The sequence below is a fragment of the Hylobates moloch genome, unplaced genomic scaffold, assembly GCF_009828535.3.
Source record: "Hylobates moloch isolate HMO894 unplaced genomic scaffold, HMol_V3 SCAFFOLD_22, whole genome shotgun sequence".
Taxonomy (NCBI): Eukaryota; Metazoa; Chordata; class Mammalia; order Primates; family Hylobatidae; genus Hylobates; species Hylobates moloch.
The window spans coordinates 14,560,107-14,581,538 of record NW_026652297.1 but is presented as its reverse complement, the minus strand read 5'-3'; the positions used below and the strand labels follow the sequence as shown (position 1 = coordinate 14,581,538).

Sequence of the window (21,432 nt, the reverse complement as noted above, 5' to 3'; positions counted from 1 at the left end):
CTATTCCAGGACTGGGTTTGGCAGATCCCCTCTCTGATGTGTCTTCTTTTGCCTAAAGGTTATGTATCCACTTTCCTGCCACTCAGACTGTGAGCTGCTTGAGGCAAAACCATAGAGTTCATAGTTCTTTATGCTGAAGGGTACCTGGCCTGTAGTGGGACTCAAATGTTTATTAAACTGTGTTGTAAAATACCTGTGTTCTTCTAAATTGTCTAAATGATTTTTACCTATAGAATGTTACCTGATTTTTATGTTCTCCTCCAAAATAAGAAAAATACTTGGAAAAGCAAATTGTGTGAACTAAAGTAATTTAAAATATAGCTAGACAGAGACAAAAACTATTGGTGATATTTTGGAGTATATAATAAAGAATTTTTTAAAATTAGAAAATGGTAAAAGTTTAACCCCAAATATTCCTTTTGGAGATAGTTCTCAGAGAAATCAGTGGCTTTGCACATTACATGCATTAAATATTAATAGCCTATTAATCATACCACATCAAATAATACAAAATAGTTCTCTGGTAAAATGTAGCTCTTTCTTAGTTCAAACCAAGAAAAAACAAATTTTACTTTTCTCGTGTTCCCTAGACCCCAGAGCCATCTTTCATCCTGTTTTTCCTGAAGAAAAGATGAAATCTCTGTGAGGGAAGTGACTTGACCAAGTTACCCAGGTAGTCAGTGCAGAAGCTGAGACCAGGAGCTTCTGACTGTCCACCTGGTGCTTTTTCCCTTCAGCCACACATTTCCTGTTTCTCCACTGCGGTAAAAATAAAAGTAAGTTTGTAAGCGCTTCCTAATTCCCATATGTTCAAATCAGGTCCACTGCTGAATGTTTTTATATCACCCTTAGCCTCATTCAGACATTAGCCCTAAACCGAAAGCATTAAGTGTTCTTTCATACCCATGTATACAGTTTCTTTGAGCATCAGAAAATCTTTTCTATAAGAGATGTTTTAATTTCTCAACTGTATTAATTTTATTTATTTTTTAAATTTCTCAACTATTTTTGAAGTGGACACAACAAATAAAATATTCCAGGTCTCCTTTTTATTCCACAAATAGGCCTTACTATACACTTTTGGTATTCTTTTAAACTGTTCTGTTGGAAGCAGTTTCCACACTGAGTCATCCACCCAAGATTGCCTATGTTTTCCAGGCAAAGTAATAGTTTTATTATTTCTAAATGACTCATTACTTCTGAATCATTACACCTTGTGTACTCTGTTAAATAAAAAGTTTTCAACACAATTTTCTACAGTTTTTTTCTGCTCTTAGTCTTCAAGTGATTCACCTAAGTGGCATGGACATTCAGTTAACTCTGTCTTTTCTTTATGATTGATGTTGATCATTTCTTCTTGAACCCTCTCATCAGCTGAGATAAGCAGTGGAATTTCTTTACCTCATACTCTGCTCCAGATGTTTCCTGAAGTGGAACAAATAAATAGCAACATAGTATGTGTAACACCGTTCTATAATTTCCATCATTGCATTAATGTTTAAGATTATATTAACTTCCCAAATTTCTCCATGAAATTAGGGAGAGACACCCCAAAAAATGTAGCTCTAATGTTTGCTGGGAGATGAATTCAGCTTCAGGTATGGATTTCAGTACACATTCAGGAGAAAATATTCCCCATGTAGTTAAATATACTTGGCAGTGAAGAGACCGGAGTTAAAGATAAATATTTGAGAGGAAGCACCAGATAAAGATTTTAAAGCCACCAAAGTGGACAAGATTTGAGCATACATAGGATGAGAAACGAGGCAAAGGACAAAACTCTGAGGAAGACTGGCACATAGGGGACAAAAGGAGAGATGCAAGGAAGGAGACAGTGAATTTTCAAAGGGCAGGTGGAGAACCAGCCAAATATGTCCCAGGAATCAAGCGAGGGAAGTGTTTCGTTCTTTTCAACTATAAAACCATTGAAAATCCTTATGACCTTAGGATAGGCAAAGATCTTAAGGTAGTATATATAAATATATTAACTATAAAAGAAAAAATGATTAATTGGATTGATGAAATTAATTTACAGGATTAAAACCTCCTACTCTTCAAAAGCCACTGCTAAGAAAATGGAAAGAGAAGCCACAGACTAGGAGATAATATCTGTATTTTAAAAATATATATATAATGAACTCAGAATTCAGTAATAAAAGATGACCCAAAAGATTCTGAATAGGCACTTCACAAAAGAAGATATGAATTTTTAATAAGCGTATGAAAAAATACTCAACATCATTAGTCAGCAGGGAAATGCAAATTAAAGCCACAGTGGGATACCACTTCACACTAAGATGGCTAAAATTCACAAGTATCTGAAAGGATGTGGAGCTACTAGAGCTCTCAAGTGCTGCTAAGGGTATAAAATGGTAGAACCACTTTGGAAAACAGTTTTGCAGGTTCTTACAAAGTTAAATGTACATTTATCATGACGCAGTAATTCCATTGCTAATTACCCAAAAGAAATGAACACATATCCACAAAAAGACTTTTACTTGATTAGTCATAATAGCTTTAAATCATAATAGCCCAAACTAGAAACAGCTCAAATGTCCATCAGCTGTATGAATATACCAGAATTTGTTTTATCTATTTGTTGAATAGCATCAGAACATTTGAATAGATAAAGCAAATTCTGGTATATTCATACAGTGGACTACTACTCAGCAGTGTAAAGGAATGTACAATTGATAACATACAGTAAAATGGATAAATCTCAAAACTAAGTGCTAAATGAGAGAAGCCAGAGAGAAAAGTACAAATGTAATTATGCTAATATGAAGATCTAGAACTGGTGAGACTTACCTACAGTAATAGAAATCAGATCAGTGGTTGTTGGATATTATGGGTAAGGGAAATTGAGAAAGGGCCTAGGGATAATTTTGTGGTGATAAAAATGTTCCGTCTTTTTTAAGGCAGTGGTTACATGGTTCTTGTCAAATCTCACTGGACTACACATTTAATATGTTTTTTATTGTATGTAAATTATCAATAAAGTTGATTTCAAAATAACAGTGAAGCTCTAAAAAGCTGAAGGGAAGCTGTGTGTTTGTGGGCAGCATTTGTCAATTAGTGGGCTTCACTGTAAGGTGATCATGTAGCTAGATGAGATTTCTATTTCTCCAGAAAAAGATTCTTTAATCCACAGTGGAGACTAGGAGCTGGAGGTAGTAAGCCTGGTTTTTGGTGACCTGGGCCTCCTTTATTTTCAATCCTTTACCACCGTCATTGTCTGATGCCCCTGATGTTGGTGCTTTTCTGTTTCAGTTTTTTCCTCCCAGCACATCAACTTTCTATCTTCATCAGGGTGAAAGAGGGATGATTTCTGAGTTTGTGGAGTGGGGGTAGGGAGACCTAACTATTCTCTTACAGACTTTCAAACAGTCCCCCTATGTTCAATCCTCTACCCTACTCCATTTTCTGTGGTACCTACTACCAACAAACCTTGGCTTTCTTTGGGTTGTGCAGGGTATGAATTGGTTTGCTAGTCATCAGTAAGCTAAGTCATTTACCGTTCCTTCTCTTTTCTGTCTTCATCTGGAGTTACAGGTGTCTCCTAGGTTTCTGAAGATGGAGTTTGCATTCCTGTTTCTCATTCTTATTATTTGGAGGAGACCTTAAAACTGTGAAACCCATACTGCACATTTTCAACGTTAGCAATACCAGACTCCTTATACCTCTCCAAACACACAAGCCTTTTTCTATCTTTGTGCCTTCATAGAATTCCTTTTTGCTTACAAGGCGCAGTCCAACCTGTTTTTTACCTGATAAGGCTCTTATCTTTCAAAAATCCAGTTCCTCTCCATCCTAACTTTTCTTATCTGCTGCTTCTAAACCTTTGTTTCACAGCAGATCTTCTGCATTAAGAATTGCCATATAGCAATTTATTGTGGAACTTTCCAGAGGCACTGGAAAGTACATGTTAGAGTAATCGTAATCTGCTTAAAGTGGTGGTAATAGTAAGTGCTTGATAAATATTTGTTGAATGAACTCTAAAGATGCATATGAAACACTTGCCCAGAAATTAGGAAAACAGACTCTGGCCCTTTGTGGAGATGAAAGGACCAGCAGAGACCAAAAGCCTGGGGGGTGGGGCTGGCAGCATGCCACAGACCTGAGGTGCATAAATATACACATTCAGAACAATTATGATTTCCCAAGTAGTCTGTTGTATTAGGGGTATAAAGCAGACTATAACAGATGTTTAGATTGAAAATTTTTCTCATATTTTATCTAAGATTATAAAACTCATTATTTCATGTGCCATTAAGAAAGAAAAAACTATTGATTATGATAGAATGCTTATCATCTAGAACTTTTTTTACTTACTGAAAGAGTTCTGTGAGACTTATGTTGAGAGATTTTTGTTTTTGTTTTTGTTTTTGTTTTGTTTTGTTTTGAGATGAAATCTGGCTCTGTTGCCCAGACTGGAGTGCAATGGCGGGATCTCGGCTCACTGCAGCCTTCTACTCACCGCAGCTTCTGCCTCCCGGGTTCCATTAATTCTCCTGCCTCAGCCTCCTAAGTTAGCTGGGATTACGGGCACGCACCACCATGCCCAGCTAATTTTTGTATTTTTAGTAGAGATGGGGTCTCACCATGTTGGCCAGGCTGATTGTGAACTCCTGACCTCAGGCAGTCTGCCCATCTTGGCCTCCCAAAGGGCTAGGATTATAGGCATGAGCCACTGCACCTGGCCTGATGAATGTTTTTAATTATGTATCACTCTTGTGCATATATAAATAAAATACAGTGGAAATAATTGGCTAAAATATTTCTAGAATTTCTTCCATTCAGATTCAGACTCTTTAAAATCACTTTTCAATTTAGAGCCACCTATGTTTATACTTTCTTTCTCTGCCATCCAGAGTGTTTGGTGATGACACATTTCTTAAAAGAGTGTTCTGCTATGATCTTTGGGAATTTTCTGCCAAGTCATTCTGCATGTTTTTTTACGATGGTGTTTTCTTGACCTTACTAGAATGCGTTCAATAAATGACAACCATGTCACAGTTCTGCCTGGCCAATAGGGATTTTAAGATGCTACCAACTATAAGATGTATTTCCATTTAAGTGATGTTAAAATGTCCAAAAAAATGTATTTTAGAATTGAAAAATACTGTAGCTCAATAATTAATGTGATTCTGGCACCAGAAACTTTCTCTTTGTTCCTATTATTTAAAGGCTGCTGCTTTGTAAAAATGTATTTATAACCAGACTTCTAAACTGCCATTTTTGTGAAAATTTTTAAGGTTTTCTTTTCTACTTTGAAGTTTTCTTATCTTCACATTTTTTTTTGCTTAAAGTTAGCAGAGGCACTTTTATTTCTATCAACTTTTAAAAGAAGCCTGATGAAAAAATAGACCTTCTACATCTCAAATGATTTAATGAAGTGTCCACTAATATGCAGAGAGAAATATTTGTTAGTATTGCACAGATGTCATCTTAGTGGAAAATTTTTAGTAAATTGCTAAGAAACTTTTTCTCTCCTTTGCTCCTTCTTGATCAACATTATTTAATCAATAAACATATTACCTCATACTTCTTTTTGTATTCTGTTCTCTGTATTCTGGCCTTCATGAGAAGCCCTGGATCAATCTAGTCATTTGTACCATCTCTACTTCTGCATCAGTCCTGCTCAGTGTTTCAGGATCTATCCTTACTTTTGCCTGTTCCTAATCAGACACCTCCTTATTTTCATTAACATCTGTTTCAGATTTTCACTATCTTCCCAAATTCCTTAATACCTCTCCTGCCCCCTAAACTTCAATCAATAATTTTGCTTTCAGTTTCACTGAGAAAAATCGAAGCTGTCATGGAAAAAAATTCCTTATATTTTTCTTCTTCCATTTATAAACTGGTTTCCCCCTGCCTTACTAGGAAAGGTATCCACCTTCCTCTGAGACTAATCCCCTCACCAGGGCTTTGGCTACTAGTTCCTGGGTCCTCAGAGCTTCTTCTGGATCTTTCCCTTCAACATGTACACAAGCTCAAATATCTTCTATCCTTTAAGAAAAAATTCATATCTCCATTCTCTTCTAGCTGCCGTTTTATAGCCCTCCTTTTCTTAGCAAAAAAACTAATCTAGTCTACCTACACCACTTTTTTTGACACCAAGTCCCTGAAATTGCATGTGATAAGGATACCAGCAACCTTCATATTGGCAAATCCAGTTTTTTGTTTTTCCTGGACCTCTTAGTAACATCCAGTGCTAGTGAGCTCCATTTGGAAAGTCCCATCTTCAGCCTCCATAAAACTGCTTTCTCCTGGTTTTCTTGTTATCTTTTTCTCTTTCTTCTTAGACTCCCTCTAAGAATTGTTCCTCTTTTCAACCCAGAAATGTCATTGATCCTCAACTTTTCCTCATTCCAGAGCTCCTCTCACTTTATGCACTCACCCTGAGTAACTTCTCAGAGCTGCGTCTCCAACCCAGATCTTTCTGCTGACCTCCAGGTTTTTATGTTCACATTTCATTCAGTCATCACCACTTAGGTATTCCACAGGTACCTCCTCAAACAACACATTCAGAAAATAACTTTATCTGTCCTGTGGCCACCCCCCATAAAACAAAAACAAAAAGTCTGTTTTGGGATTAGCAAGACAAGTCTCCCAGTACTTAAGCCAGAAACCCAAGATTCCTCCCTGTCACTTTCCCCTCCTGCTGTTCTATGGATTCTTCCTCCTGGGCTAATCAGTGCCCTCCTCTTTGTTATTACTGTCACCTACTTAGTTTAGATTCTCATCACTTCTTGCATAGATTATTATCGTAACCTCCTAATCGATTTCTGGGTCTTCAGTCTGGTTCCTATCTATCCTCCACTCAGGTGCTACAGTGATCTTTCTATAACAAATTTCATCATGTTACTCTCTAGCCTAAAAGTGTTTTTCTCATAGCTTTCAGAATAAAGTTCAGACTCCTTAGTTTAGCATACAAAGGCCAACTGTGCTTGGCTTTTGCTGCTGCTGCTGCTCTCTTTTCCTGCCCTCTTGCTTGTCTCTATACGCCCCCCAGTGAAACTAGCTGGAACTACTTGTACTTTGGGACTCACTGTGCAGTGTCCTGCCTCTCTGCCTTCACATATGTGTTTTCCTCTATCTGGAGTATTCTTCCCTTCCTTTTTGTCTAAGTAGCTCTCATTGATCCTTCAAAATTATGTACCTACACCGCTATATTTCAGGAAGCTTTTCCTGACTCCTCAGTCTGATTCAGATGCTCCGTCTCAAAACAGACAAAGGACATGAAGAAAGGCTTCACAAGTAAACAATGACAAAATGTCTAATAGGTAAATGAGAAGATATTCAGACTTACCAGCAATCAAGGAAATGAAGATTAAAACAATGTACTTCCATTTTTTTTTTCATCAATCAAATTACCAAAAATTTAAAGAGAGGAATCAGTCCAAGAAAACATGGAGAAACAGGCCCTCTTCTAGATTGGCCTTATGTATCTAATGACCCTTTTTGAAAAAGCGTATGTACACACACACACACACACACACACACACATCTTTTGACTCAACATTTTACTATGTGGAATATATTATAAGCAAATAACTGAAGAGCTATGTAAAATATATGTAAAAGAATGTTTATCACTGCTTATTTGAAAACAAATAGTAAATAACCTAAATGTTCAGCAATAACAAATGGCAAAATTTATTTATATGATAGAATGTTATTCATTAAAATGATCTATGTCTATTTTGACCTGGAAGTACATTTATGAGATATTGTCAAAGTAAGTTATAGTATGGTCCAGATTTTGTAAAAAATACATACATTTATAAATTTTCAAAAGCGAAAGTTAAAGTATATCCATAAGAATATCAACAGTGTTTATTTGTGCTTGTGAATATTGTCCAACTTTTCTGAAGAGAACATTTATTAATTGTGGGAGCAAAATGGGAGAAACTTGGCCTCACTCCTGATAGCTGCTGTGCTTGCTTGCTTCTGTCCCTGCCCTCATTAAACATTGAGCACTCTGAAGACAACACTATATGTCATTTGGCATCATTCTCCCAGGGTCTGGCACAGAGTAGGAAATGTTTGATAAGGGAATTAGAGCAATAACAGCAATAACATTTATTGTGCATTTCCTGAGTCTTAGGTATTGTTGTAAGCATCTGACATATGTTAACTTAATCTTCATGAGATGGGTATTATTGTTCTCTCCATTTTGCCGTTGAAACAGACTGACAAGGTTAACCACCTTATATTAGGCCGCACTGGCAGGATTGGGATTCAAAACCATGGAGTCTAGCTTTCTCTTAGACGCAGGATAGCATGGTGCTTCTGAGTTAGGTTGGATCTCTGATTGAAAATAGTGGATTAGACTCCATGTCTAAGATTCCATCTAGTTAACTGGGCATCAATTGAATTATGCTCTGAATAAAAAGGCAGAATTTGACACCCATGGGTCTGAAACAAATAGCAGGGAAAGTAATCTTTGATTCTTTGGCATTTTTTTTTTTTAACTCAAATGATTCTAGACTGTAAATTTCTCATTGATAGTTGGTGCCACCCCTTAAGGTTTGGTTTTCTGCTGTTGATGTCCTTTCAAAACATACTCAAAAGACCTAAATTTGTGATTCGTTCTTTTAAGTCTTGTCCCATCCCCTTTTTCTTTCTCAGCAAGATGACTCATGAAAAGTTCATCAGATTTTTATTTATTTACTTATTTTTAATTTTTTTTTTTTTTTTCTGAGATGGAGTCTCGCTCTGTCACCCAGGCTGGAGTGCAGTGGCGTGATCTCGGCTCACTGCAACCTCTGCCTCCCGGGTTCAAGAAATTCTCCTGCCTCAGCCTCCCAGGTAGCTGGGACTACAGGCCATGTCATCTCCCACATTGTCCCCTTGCTTTCTCTGCTCCACCCACTTTGGTCTCTTTGCCATTCTTTTAGTGAATCACGCATGCCCCACTCTAGGGCCTTTGTACTTGCGGTTATTCTGCCCTGGAGGATTTACCTCATAATACCTCCTTGGCCTGCTTCCTCTAGTCTTTCAGGTCTCTGCTTTTCAGATGTCAGTGAGGTCTTCTCTGACAACCCTTCATAAAACAGCACCCTCCCAGCATTTCTAAACCCTTGCCCTGCATCATTTTTCTCCTCAACACATGCCACCATATGATAAGTTTATATGTTTAACTTGTATATTAGGTTTTTTCCCCTTGTTTTATTTCCTGCTCTATCCCTAGTATATACAAAGAACCTGGTACACACAGTAGGTAGTCAGTATTTGTTAACTGAATAAATACATTGACAGAACCTTCTTGGAAAGCAACTACAGTATATTTTAAAAGCCGTTTTTTAAAAAGAGAATGATTAAGTAAATTCTGTCCACTTGATGCAGAGAGAGAGATATCCACATGGGGCAGAGTCTGGGAGATGGTATCAAGATCAGTAATGAAACTTGTTTTTTCTCTCAGTAGGCAAAAAGAAGATGATGGGAGAATAATTTCTAAGAGTAGAGGAAGTTTGAGACTCAAGAACAGATACTAGGTATTGGTAGTCTTTGAGAAGACTAGGTTGATGGAAGCAAAAGGTTGGTGTGAGGACACAGTAGAAAATATGATTATAGATGGATAGGAACAGGTGTTGAGGGACTTAAAAGTGAGTCAAAAGAGGTAGACTTGCTGTGATCCATGAGGAGATCAGAAGTATGAATTCTTAAGCTGTGAGGGATGAAAATGCTGTGTAAATCTAAGCTTCTTAATATCATATAAGGTGGCAAGGAGCATGCAGTAAGAAATTCATCTCAGAGGTAGATGTGACAAGGCAGAGTTGAGGTGATATTACTCTAGGCAATAAGGAGTATAAGGTGTGATGAAACAAAGGCATGAGTTGAATATCAGCTCTAAGGGATATTGCAGATAATAAAGCTTGGTGGTTAACTGCATATGGGATGCAAAGAAAGAGTAAATTAAAAGTTCCAGCATTAAAAAAAATTTCCTTTTAATTATTTTCTTTTTTATTACAGGTTTCTCTGTCATTCACAGAAAAATGGATCATTTAAACCTTTGGAGGACTCAGTTATCACAATACTTCTCTACTACCAACTAAGATTTATGATAGTAAATTTATGACAGCAAATTTCCATGTTATAGAACTGTTGAAGAACTAAAAGAAGATATTCTTTCATCAAAATAATTCTGCAGTATCATAATATTACTAAAAATTAAAAAGCACAATTACTAAATTATTAAATTTGCCAGTACGAGCACACATGTGCAGCAGCTACTGTATCCTGATAGTTACCAAACCTCAAATATAAATGGTTTCCCTTCATGGGAAAAGCCATTATATTTGGAAGAAACCACTGAACATTGTTATTAAATATATTTTCAGCTAACTGTCATGTAGGAGAATTTTCATGAAACAAGTTGTAGAAAGTTCCAAGTCCCACCAGTAAGTGGATTTGATATTATGGCAGCAACTTACAGACTTGTGGTTAGTACTGTGAACCACTACAGCAGCGTGGTGATAGACCGGCGTTTTGAACAAGCTATACATTATTGCACTGGAACCTGCCACACCTTCACACATGGAGTTGACTGCATTGTGGTACACCATAGTGTTTGTGCAGACCTCTTGCACATCCCTGTGTCTCAGTTCAAAGATGCAGATCTGAACTCTATGTTTCTACCCCATGAAAATGGGCTTTCTTCGGCTGAAGGAGACTATCCCCAACAGGCCTTCACAGGCATACCCAGGGTCAGGAGAGGATCTACATTTCAGAATACCTGCAACTTAAAGGACATTGCAGGAGAAGCAATCAGTTTTGCCAGTGGGAAAATAAAAGAATTTTCCCTTGAAAAACTCAAAAACTCTAACCATGGAGCTTACAGAAAGGGAAGGAAAGTTAAGTCTGACTCATTTAATAGGAGGTCAGTTGATTTGGACTTGCTTTGTGGCCATTATAACAATGATGGGAACGCCCCATCCTTTGGTTTACTGCGGAGTTCCTCAGTTGAGGAAAAACCTTTGTCTCATAGAAACTCACTTGATACGAACCTGACTTCCATGTTTCTTCAAAACTTTTCTGAAGAAGACTTGGTTACTCAGATTTTGGAAAAACATAAAATAGATAATTTTTCTTCTGGGACAGACATAAAGATGTGCTTGGACATCTTATTGAAATGCTCTGAGGATTTAAAAAAATGCACAGACATCATAAAACAATGCATAAAGAAAAAATCAGGGAGTAGCATCAATGAAGGAAGTGGTAATGATACAATTTCTGGTTCTGAAACTGTCTATATGAATGTAATGACCAGGTTAGCATCCTATCTGAAAAAGTTACCATTTGAATTCATGCAGTCTGGGAATAATGAGGCTCTAGATTTAACAGAACTGATTAGTAATATGCCTAGCTTACAACTGACTCCCTTCTCCCCAGTGTTTGGCACTGAACAACCCCCTAAATATGAAGATGTTGTCCAGCTCTCAGCTTCTGACTCTGGACAATTTCAAACTATTGAATTGCAAGATGACAAGCCTAATTCTAGGAAGATGGACACTGTACAATCCATTCCAAACAACTCCACAAATTCCTTATATAACTTAGAGGTAAATGATCCTAGAATTCTAAAAGCTATCCAGGTCCAATCACAGTCATTAACCATGAACCCTTTAGAAAATGTTTCTTCTGATGACTTAATGGAAACTCTTTATATTGAAGAAGAGTCAGATGGAAAGAAAGCATTAGATAAAGGACAAAAGACAGAGAATGGACCTAGTAATGAGTTATTAAAGATAAATGAACACAGAGCAGAATTTCCAGAACATGCTACTCATCTTAAAAAATGCCCCACCCCAATGCACAATGAAATTGGTAAGGTATTTGAGAAATCATTTGTTCATCTACCTAAGGAAGACTGTAAATCAAAAGTTTCTAAATTTGAAGAGGGAGACCAGAGAGATTTTACGAATTCCAGTAGCCAAGAAGAGATAGATAAATTGTTAATGGATTTGGAATCTTTTTCACAGAAGATGGAGACCTCTCTAAGAGAGCCACTTGCAAAGGGTAAAAACTCTAATTCTTCAAATAGTCACAGTCAGTTGACTGGTCAGACCCTTGTAGATCTTGAGCCTAAATCTAAAGTCTCTTCACCCGTAGAAAAAGTCTCACCTTCCTGTTTAACAAGGATTATTGAAACCAATGGACACAAAATAGAGGAAGAGGATCGAGCCCTCTTACTGCGAATCCTGGAAAGCATTGAAGACTTTGCTCAAGAACTAGTTGAATGCAAATCAAGCAGAGGGAGCCTATCACAAGAAAGGGAAATGATGCAAATTCTACAGGAAACCTTGACAACTTCCTCCCAGGCCAATTTATCAATCTGTAGAAGTTCTGTTGGTGATAAAGCCAAAGATACTACTTCAGCAGTTTTGATTCAGCAGACTCCAGAGGTGATCAAGGTAAGACCCAACAATTTTGAGTCCTAGGAACTCTTTAAAAAATGTTTAGTGTTTGAAAATTTTATAAAGAAAAACTTTTTTGTTAGCCATTTTTTGTTCTACTAAAGCTCTGCCCTACACTAGGAATTATCTCACTCAGCTCAGTCAGTAAAAAGCAAAGATTATATAAGATAGAGGAAAAAAAAAAGCAAAGACTTTAGACTCAGACTGGTTTCTACGGCCCTCCCCATACCCTTCATCTTCTTCCCAGCTCTGTGACCAAAGAAAAATTACTTACCTTTAATATCCTCATCTTTATGGTGGAAATAATAAGGATCAAAATAACTCGTGTGAAACATAAACAAGGTTCCTTAACACAAAGTAGGCATTTAATATGTCGTCACCCTCCCCAGCCAACCAAGAGACCAGTTGTTACTGCATGCCTGTGTAGACCTGTGTAAGGTTAGTGTAGAGTACAAAAGGAGAGAAGACATGATTCTTAAAGAGTTTAAAATCCACTTGTAGAGACAAAACTGACAATGTCTGAAACAGTTCATGAGCATGTGAACACCATTCTGAAAGTATTGTCATAACAGTAGGCCTTCAAAGAAGATAAAGACTAAAGGGTAAGATTTGATTCTCCAGGCAACTGAAAATAAATCTCAATCTAGAATCACAGAAGTATTTTCAAAAGTTTTTAATCCATCCCCCTACTGAAAGCACTGCTTTTGAATACTCCCAGAAAGGCAGTTGTCTTCCCATTTTATTTACATATGTGTGTCGTAGCGCAACAAGATTATTCCTTGTTCATTTTATAAATCCAACATGGGTTAGCAAGAGGCTCTGCTCTACTTCACTCAAGGACCCAGTCTGATGGAGGCTCCATGTTCTTACTGCTGCCCATTGACCCATCTGGAATATGTGGCTTTTGAGTTCACTGAAGGAAGGGAACAAAGGGGTGATGCTTTTAACTGCCTTGTCCCAAACTTGGACACACTTCATTTTTGTTCACAGTCCAGTGATTCCCAACCTAAAATCTGAGAAACGTAGCAAAGCACATGGAATATTTAAGCACTGCCCCTACCACATGAATGAGCTATATGTATCAACATGTATGAATTCAGACATAAGGCCAAATCGACAAAAGCAAGTTGTAAAATAAGGATATGAATCATTTTGAGATACATACAGTTTTACAAAAAGTATGAAGAAATACATGGATACACAAAATCCAGTGTTAATGGTTAATCCTGGAGGAAGGGAAATGCAACTGAGGAAGGGTGTACAGGGGGCCTGAATAATATTAGTCATATTTTACTTCATAATCTGGGTAGTAGATCCATAAGTATTTTGTCATGTTATTCTTTATGCTTTTTTATATTCTTAAATATTACATAGTAATTTTTTAAAAAACTAATTGGATATTTGAGATGCCATTTATGTGGCCAAATTAAAATACAAGTTACATATTAGGCTTCTCATTACAACTTTCATTTGAGCAGGGGAACAAATGCTTATTGTCATCAGATGAATCTTTCTTTCCCTGGTACATGTTGAGCATCCAAAATCCAAAGTGCTCCTAAATTTGTAACTTTTTGGGCAACAACGTGATGCCACAAGTGGAAAATTCTGCACCTGACCTTGTGACGGGTCACAGTCAAAACACTATCAAAACCTTGTTTCACATACAAAATTCTTTAAAATACTGTGTAAAATTATCTTCAAGCTGTGTGTATATATGAAACAAATAAATTTTATGTTTAGACTTGGGCCCCATCCCCAAGGTATCTCATTATGTGTATGCAGATATTCCAGAATCCAAAAAAATTCTAAATCTGAAACACTTCTAGTGCTGAGCATTTTGAATAAGAGATACTCAATCTGTATGTTTTGTGGCTGCTATTCTTCTGTGGACTTTTTTAGTTACTAGCAACACTAAAGTTTAAAACAATACATACTTAATAAGGTTACTGAGTGATTATTTGGGTCTAAATATTGCAGATGTTCCCTGAGCATTGCTGTGAAATTACTTTATGTAAATCTCCTCATTTGTTGGTTCACAGGTGGTAATATCTTTAGTTTTGGGTCAACACTAGGGGAGAAACTTGGAGTTAATCACAAAAGTAAGAAAAATCCCTTCACATGGTTTTTTTTCCACATGACACATTGCAATACACAGGCAATACTGATGTGCGTAGTAGTTTATTATAAAGGAAAGAAAATACCTACATGGCAACTTCAAAATGATAATAATGTCATAAGAGCGACCAGTTATTGTGAACTAAGGCATAGTAAGACATTTAAAGGTATTATCTCACTGTTTTCCCTCACAATAACCCATCTGCCCATTGAAGAAACATCTGCTTTCTCTGATGACCTATTTCAATGTCTTAAAACCATTATAACCAGAAACTCTCACTGTGATATGGTGTTTTGAATTTTACTCAACCCTCTTCCCCCATTATCTTCTGTGACAAAAAGGAGACAAATTCTCTAAAAAGAGATGGACTGCATAAAGTAGAAAATGTCTGAGCATCACCTGTCCTGTGTCCCTGGCTAACACCTCATGAGTGGGTTCCCCATGACCCCCAGTCTAGGTACAGCTACCTTAAAATGCCACACTGGGCCGTAAATGTGCTTCCCAGTTTTTTGACAAGTAATGGACTGAAATCAAAATCTTATTAAAAGATTATCTCCTGCCATTGTTTTAAATAAGTTTCAATATCACAGAATATAATAAAATTTGATGAGATTTCTTCTTGATAAAAGTTGGAAAAGTAATTAATGAAAAGCTAATTCAAAGAGACAGGTAATATAAAATGTTTAATTCAGGAAGATGCTTAATGCAAGAAGACAAGCCATTCTTCTTTGACTCAGTTGCCTTCCTACTTGTCTTTTTTAAATCTTTTTTTCTTATGAAAAAATTTAAGTGAGGAATTGGCAAACATTTCTGTGAAGAGCAAGATAGTAAATATTTTAGGCTTTATGGGTCAGAGTCTCTGTCATGTAGTCTTATTTGCCCTTTACAAGACAAACCAACAAACAAACAACCCAATGCTTCAAAAATGTAAACCATTCTTAGCTCCAAGACTTAGAAAAACAGGCAGTGGGCCAGATTTGGTCCATGGACTGAAGTTTGTCAACCCATTTTAAGCAAATGGAAAAGTATGGTGAATGATATAAAAGCACTGTTATCACCCACCGCTTAGCTTTGTCAAATCTTAACATTTTACAATTTGCTTCAAATCTTCTCCAAATACCTTTTGTCCCAGGGGAATTCAGCAAGAGACTAAATAGATATATCATGAATCCATTATTTCTCTCAAACCTAAGCTCTGTAATAGTTTTATCTTGATGATCAAGGGCAACAAAAATTGTTCTAACAGAACTTTCCTTCCTAGAGAATATAAAGGGAAATTTCAGACTGCTCTGCTTATATTATTATGAAGTCCAAGTTAGTAGAATACCAGTCCTTCAGGTGGTAACCTTTTCCCATCGGTTTTCTGGAGTTTGAAGTCAGAATTTAAGCAGGCAGTCTACCTGACAACCTAATTCACATCTGATCTTCTCTTTTTCCATTCAGCCTCCAAAAATGTTATCTCAAGCTCTCAAATGTACCCGAGGTAAAAATGAAATAGTAAAATAAGAATATGGAAGGAGATGTGTGAATCTCTCTTAAGTTTCCACATCTGGGCTACTAGCCTCTGTTGGCCTTTATTTAGCATTAAATAGCTATTTGTTGAATGAATAAATGAATAAGTGGATAAATAACCAAGTGAGGGGATTTTCACTTTCCTGCTTTGTCTCCTTCTCAAATGGAAACTGCTTCCTTGCCTGAGGGCCATCGCTTTCCCTATTTTTTGCTTCTCAAGGATGGGTACAAGAGGACCTGACATCAGGGTGCCCTTCTCAGACTTCAGGGTAGTGCCTCAGCAAGACTCAAGTATCTTACCTAAACCTCTAAGTCTTTTAATTCCTCTAGCCTTTAACACCTAAAAAACGACAGCACCCTAGGAAGGGTCCGGTCACCTTTCCTGGCAAGAGGGGAAGATATCACGAGAGTGTAGATTGTTTTACTTTATTGCGGGGCAGAAATCCCTTGATAATATGCTGTAGCCATTTCAAGGAGAGCGTGCTTTCTCGATCACCATTGTTCCCACAGGCTTTCTTACACTACACTATATACGAGCTCTTTGTTTAAATTTTGAAAATTTTGTAACAATTTATTTTCTCTTTAAGGAATACCCATATATTCATTGTCCTTTTGCCCATTGTTAGAAGTTGCCATCTTCCTCCCCATGGATTTGGGTTGGAAAAGGATATTTCTGGCCATTTAATTTTAGTACAATTGTTTGTTTTTTATTCGTTTTTGGATGCCCGAGAGAGAAATCTTTGAAGGTGAGCATGATTTCTGTTGTTGCTAGAACTCACTTTGCTTTCTTCTAACGCTGAGCAGGAATTTGTATTTGAGATTTCATTCCAGAGGAAATAAAGGACCTTCCTAGGTTAATGATCTAACATTTAGGTTTCCTCAGTGTTTAGATAGTATAGTTTATAGTTTTGTATGCATATTTGAATGCAGAATAATTAGGAAAATAAATTTAACATTTTAGCAAAGCACATTTTAGGAACTTTGTTAAACGTTCCTTCTGGAGCATTAATAAACACTTTTCTCTCTTTACTTTCTAGGTTTATATCCATGCCTTCATTAACATTAGCCAGTCATGTCACTGAGGGAAAATGTTTCTTCCCTAGCTTTGTAGGTGCCCATGGTGCCTGGATTCAGTGCTGGGAATGCTTAAGTAGAAATCAAGACACTTAGCAATACAATAGGAAACTATTCTCTCCTCTCAGTTACCACCAAGCAGATTAATAAAAGTAAACAGATCTGCCTGGTGGCAAATAGGAATTTGTGGAATGAACCCAACCTGAATATCCCCCTCCACCTTTGGTGGCTTCTGATGTCAGGTACCTTTGCATTAATACCTGCATTCTTTCTGATTAACATCAGGTATCTCAAATATGTCCCCACCTATGTTCACAAAAGCCTGGTAGGTATATATGTACTGATGTAGAAAGGTCAAGATAAAGTTAAAAATGTAAATTGCAAGATGTACCATTATGATCCCTTTTTGTTATTAATATATTTTTATGCACACAGAAAGTTTGGGGTACGTATGCTCAATATTATTCATGTTCCTCCAGAAGTAGAAAGTGAATCTCATGTCCAGGTGTTGCAGATAAGTATGCCCTCTCCCAGCCTCCACTTCACCCTTGGCAGGAGTGAAGAGGAGCTCCCAGAACTCAGCTTGCTGCATTAAGCCCATAGGCCTATCCAACCCTCACAGCCTCACCACCACTCTCTGACTTAAGGTCATCAGGACTAATCTGTCTAATATGCCCTTCATCCCTGTTTACATTAGTCATCACCAGAAGTCCAGGAATCCAGATCACCCCCCATCCCCCACCCCACTTTCCTCCTCACTCTGCTCTTATATATCTCCTAAGTCCACTTCCAACCCTCCCAACTCCTGAAATCGTTTCACCATGTCCTCTTGCACGCTGAATTCATGATCATTCACCAGCAAAGTTTCCTATGTCATATCTCTTCTCTAAACATTTCCCTTCCTATTACAACTTAAACTCGTCTCTTCCTAAGGATACTGTAGCCAGTGAAATGGTAGCTCTATTCTTTCTCATTCCCACCCCCTATCCCACTGGGCCTGGAGGAGGCAGTAAGGGTTCTTGCAGTTCATTGCTGCTCTAGACTATTCTCCTGGCCACCTCCCTGAAACCAGCCTCGCCCCAACTTTGAACTAATATCATTAGACTCTGCTATCCACTACCTTTTCTGATTGTAGTCATCTACCAACCCAAGTCACTTATTTCTTGAAGGTTTTATCTCCTGGCTTTATGACACACTTTTCAATATTACTCTTGCCACTGTTCGAGTGTTTGATAGATAAGGTATCCAATACAGGAGCTTCTCAATTCCTTGGTCTCCTCTAATGAGTCTGTTCTCTGCCCTTCTTCGTTCATTTTCTGGCCATATGTTTATGTCAGTGGTTTTAAGAGTATAGTTCCCAACTAATAGTGTTAGCATTACCTGGGCACTTGATAGAAATGCATATTCTCATACCTCGACCCAGACCTAGTAAATCAGAAACTCTGGGGGTAGGGCTTACCACTTTTTGGTTTAACAAGCCCTCCGGGTGATTCTGATGCATGATTATGCTTGAGAACCACTGCCATAATTCGTCACTAAAATCATTCCCTTGGATATACCTCAGGTTCCTTGTCATCCCCTCATTTCATGGTACCCACCTGGAACAGCTCCAGCTCAGATTAAATCATGTTCTCTGTCTACTCTGAGCTTTTATTTGTGCAGCTGAACTTGGCTACAGAAGATCACACAACCATGCTGAGTGGTCTTGCTTTAAATTCATGACCACCAACCTCCAGTGGATCTTTAGTACTGTGTGTCAGTCCTGCTGTGTTTCCCTAGTCCATTCACTTTCCACTCTGCAGGTGCCTTCTTCCCTGTCCTCTAACCTCCAGCATCTTTCCCGTCCTCACCCTCAGCTAATAATCTTGTTTCCTGTTTTACTGAGAAAACTAAAGCAATCAGAAGAGACCTTTATCCATCTCCTACCCATATCAGTACTAAATATCTTCTCTCTTTCCTTCTATTTCTGTTATTTCTATACATTAACCATCCAAGCTCCTATCTTTTTTTTTTTTTTTTTTTTGAGGTGGAGTCGCACTCTGTCACCCAGGCTGGAGTGCAGTGGTGTGATCTCGGCTCACTGCAACCCCTGCCTCCTGCGATTCTCCTGCCTCAGCCTCCCGAGCAGCTGGGACTACAGGCGCATGCCACCACGCTCGGCTAATTTTTGTATTTTTAGTAGAGACAGAGTTTCACCATGTTGGTCAGGCTGGTCTTGAACTCCTGACCTCGTGATCCGCCCACCGCGGCCTCCCAGAGTGCTGGGATTACAGGCGTGAGCAACCGCGCCCATCCCCAAACTCCTATCTAAGGCCAGGCCTACACTGGGGCTTTATTAATAGATACCATCCCCTCCCATCAACTCACAAACACTCCTGCAGAGATTGACCCATTTCTCCCCTGCAGTCATCAGTTTTTCTCCTCTGCTCAATCACTCCTTCAGCAGATAAACATGCTGCAATTCTCCCAGCTTTAAAACAAAACAGACCCCGGCCGGGCGCGGTGGCTCACGCTTGTAATCCCAGCACTTTGGGAGGCCGAGGCGGGCGGATCACGAGGTCAGGAGATCGAGACCACGGTGAAACCCCGTCTCTACTAAAAATACAAAAAAATTAGCCGGGCGTAGTGGCGGGCGCCTGTAGTCCCAGCTACTCGGAGAGGCTGAGGCAGGAGAATGGCGTGAACCTGGGAGGCGGAGCTTGCAGTGAGCCGAGACTGCGCCACTGCACTCCAGCCTGGGCGACAGAGCGAGACTCCGTCTCAAAAAAAAAAAACAAAAACAAAACAGACCCCTAGTGCTCCAACATACCATTTGAGTTAACACTCATTTGTCTGCTCTTCTTCACTCCAGGGCTCCTTGAAAGAGCTGTTATTATTGTTTCCAGTTCCTCCTCTAGCCCTCCTCTTTCTAAATATACCAGGCATAATCCAATTTGCTATTCCCTCTTCCTACAACACCCCCTCCCCATACCTGCATGACTCACTCCATCACCACATCTGTCTTTTTTAAAATATCACTTCACTGAGGCCTTTTTGCCCTAAAAATTGCATGCACACATACAATCTTTGGTATTCCCTTTCCCCCTCTACTGTTTTTTTTCCCCTAACATTTACCACCCCCTGATATATTATTTCAATTACTGTTTCTTTTTCTCCGCTGACTCCTACCACTAGAATGAAACCTCTATGAGAACAGGGAATTTTATCTGTTACATTCCCTGCTTTATCCCTGGTAGCTGGCACTCAGTTGGTGCTCAGTTGATATTTATAATTGTCACTTTGTATAGGGACTTTTGTTTCTATGTTATATTTCTGTAGTATTTAAATTTTTCGTTACAACCAACCTTATCCTTCTGTAAGAAGAAAAAAATAATAAAGGTAATTTTTCTAAATTCTCTTAAGATACCCTAAGAGATTCCACTATTTTAGCCAGGCTTGAGCCCCTGAAACCAGGCTTCCCAATATGATCATCTTCAGAAATTGAATAAAATTACCTGTGTAAACTGATCACTTCAGAAGCTGTATCATACCATATCTTGCAGTCTACCTCCTTCATAAGAACTAAGAATTACATAGAGATCTTTGAATCAGAGTCATCTCCCTTGAGATTGCCAGCAAACCGTAACTAATCTAGACTAGGTCTGAGGGGTTATTCTGTTATCCCTTCTCATGAATCTACTTTTGGAGACCACAGTTAAGGTGTTTACCCTGGGAGGTGCTTTGGTATCCAAGAGACGTATTTGTCGTACTTCCAGCATAATGCTCATTGTCACCAGGGTCCTTGACTATCAGTTCCAAGCTCCTGTTTTGACATCTGTGAGTTCAACTCCCACCCACAATTACTGAGAAATTATACACACACACACACACACACACACACACACACACACACACTCTCTCTCTCTCTCTCTCTCTCTCTCTGTCTCTACTAAGGAAGACACTGGGGCAGAGTATTTTATAGCACCAGTCACCAGGCATTTATTTAACGTGGCAGTGTCAGTGAAATGGAATCCCTTCATTTCTTTTTTCTCCAAAATATTTATAGGCCAAAAATGAATTATTATGGTCTGTAATGAGCAATCTCTAATTGAATTAATTCCTCAAGGAGAGAGGGAAGAAAAAAAGCAGACTAAGAAGTACAGAGAACTCTAGATACTAGAAATTCTAGGGATTCCAGAATTATTATTCCTGTTTATTTTAGGCTCTAATTGTTTCTTGCTGCCCCAGATCCTAGAACAACATCTACCCCAAGTATTAGGAACACTGAAAAGCAAAAATATCAGATTTTTGTGGGTTCTTTCTGTTATT

General features: G+C 38.2%; 1 protein-coding gene and 1 long non-coding RNA gene across 3 annotated transcripts in view; one reads left to right on the top strand and one right to left on the bottom strand.

The window, feature by feature from the left end:
* The window catches only part of PPP2R3A (protein phosphatase 2 regulatory subunit B''alpha), a 220,530-nt gene that overhangs the window by 25,600 nt on the left and 173,498 nt on the right, over positions 1–21,432 (top strand). For both annotated transcript variants that reach the window (XM_058433343.1, XM_032143604.2), the window contains exon 2: positions 9,979–12,419. In XM_058433343.1, coding sequence (XP_058289326.1) covers positions 10,425–12,419 — 1,995 coding nt within the window. In that variant the 5' untranslated portion in view covers positions 9,979–10,424. The remainder of the gene's footprint in view (positions 1–9,978; positions 12,420–21,432) is intronic.
* Positions 1,028–20,765, bottom strand: LOC131382262 (uncharacterized). Its single transcript, XR_009211567.1, has 2 exons — positions 20,619–20,765; positions 1,028–1,425 (listed from the first exon to the last, which is right to left on the bottom strand). It is a non-coding gene; the product is annotated as an uncharacterized LOC131382262 (long non-coding RNA).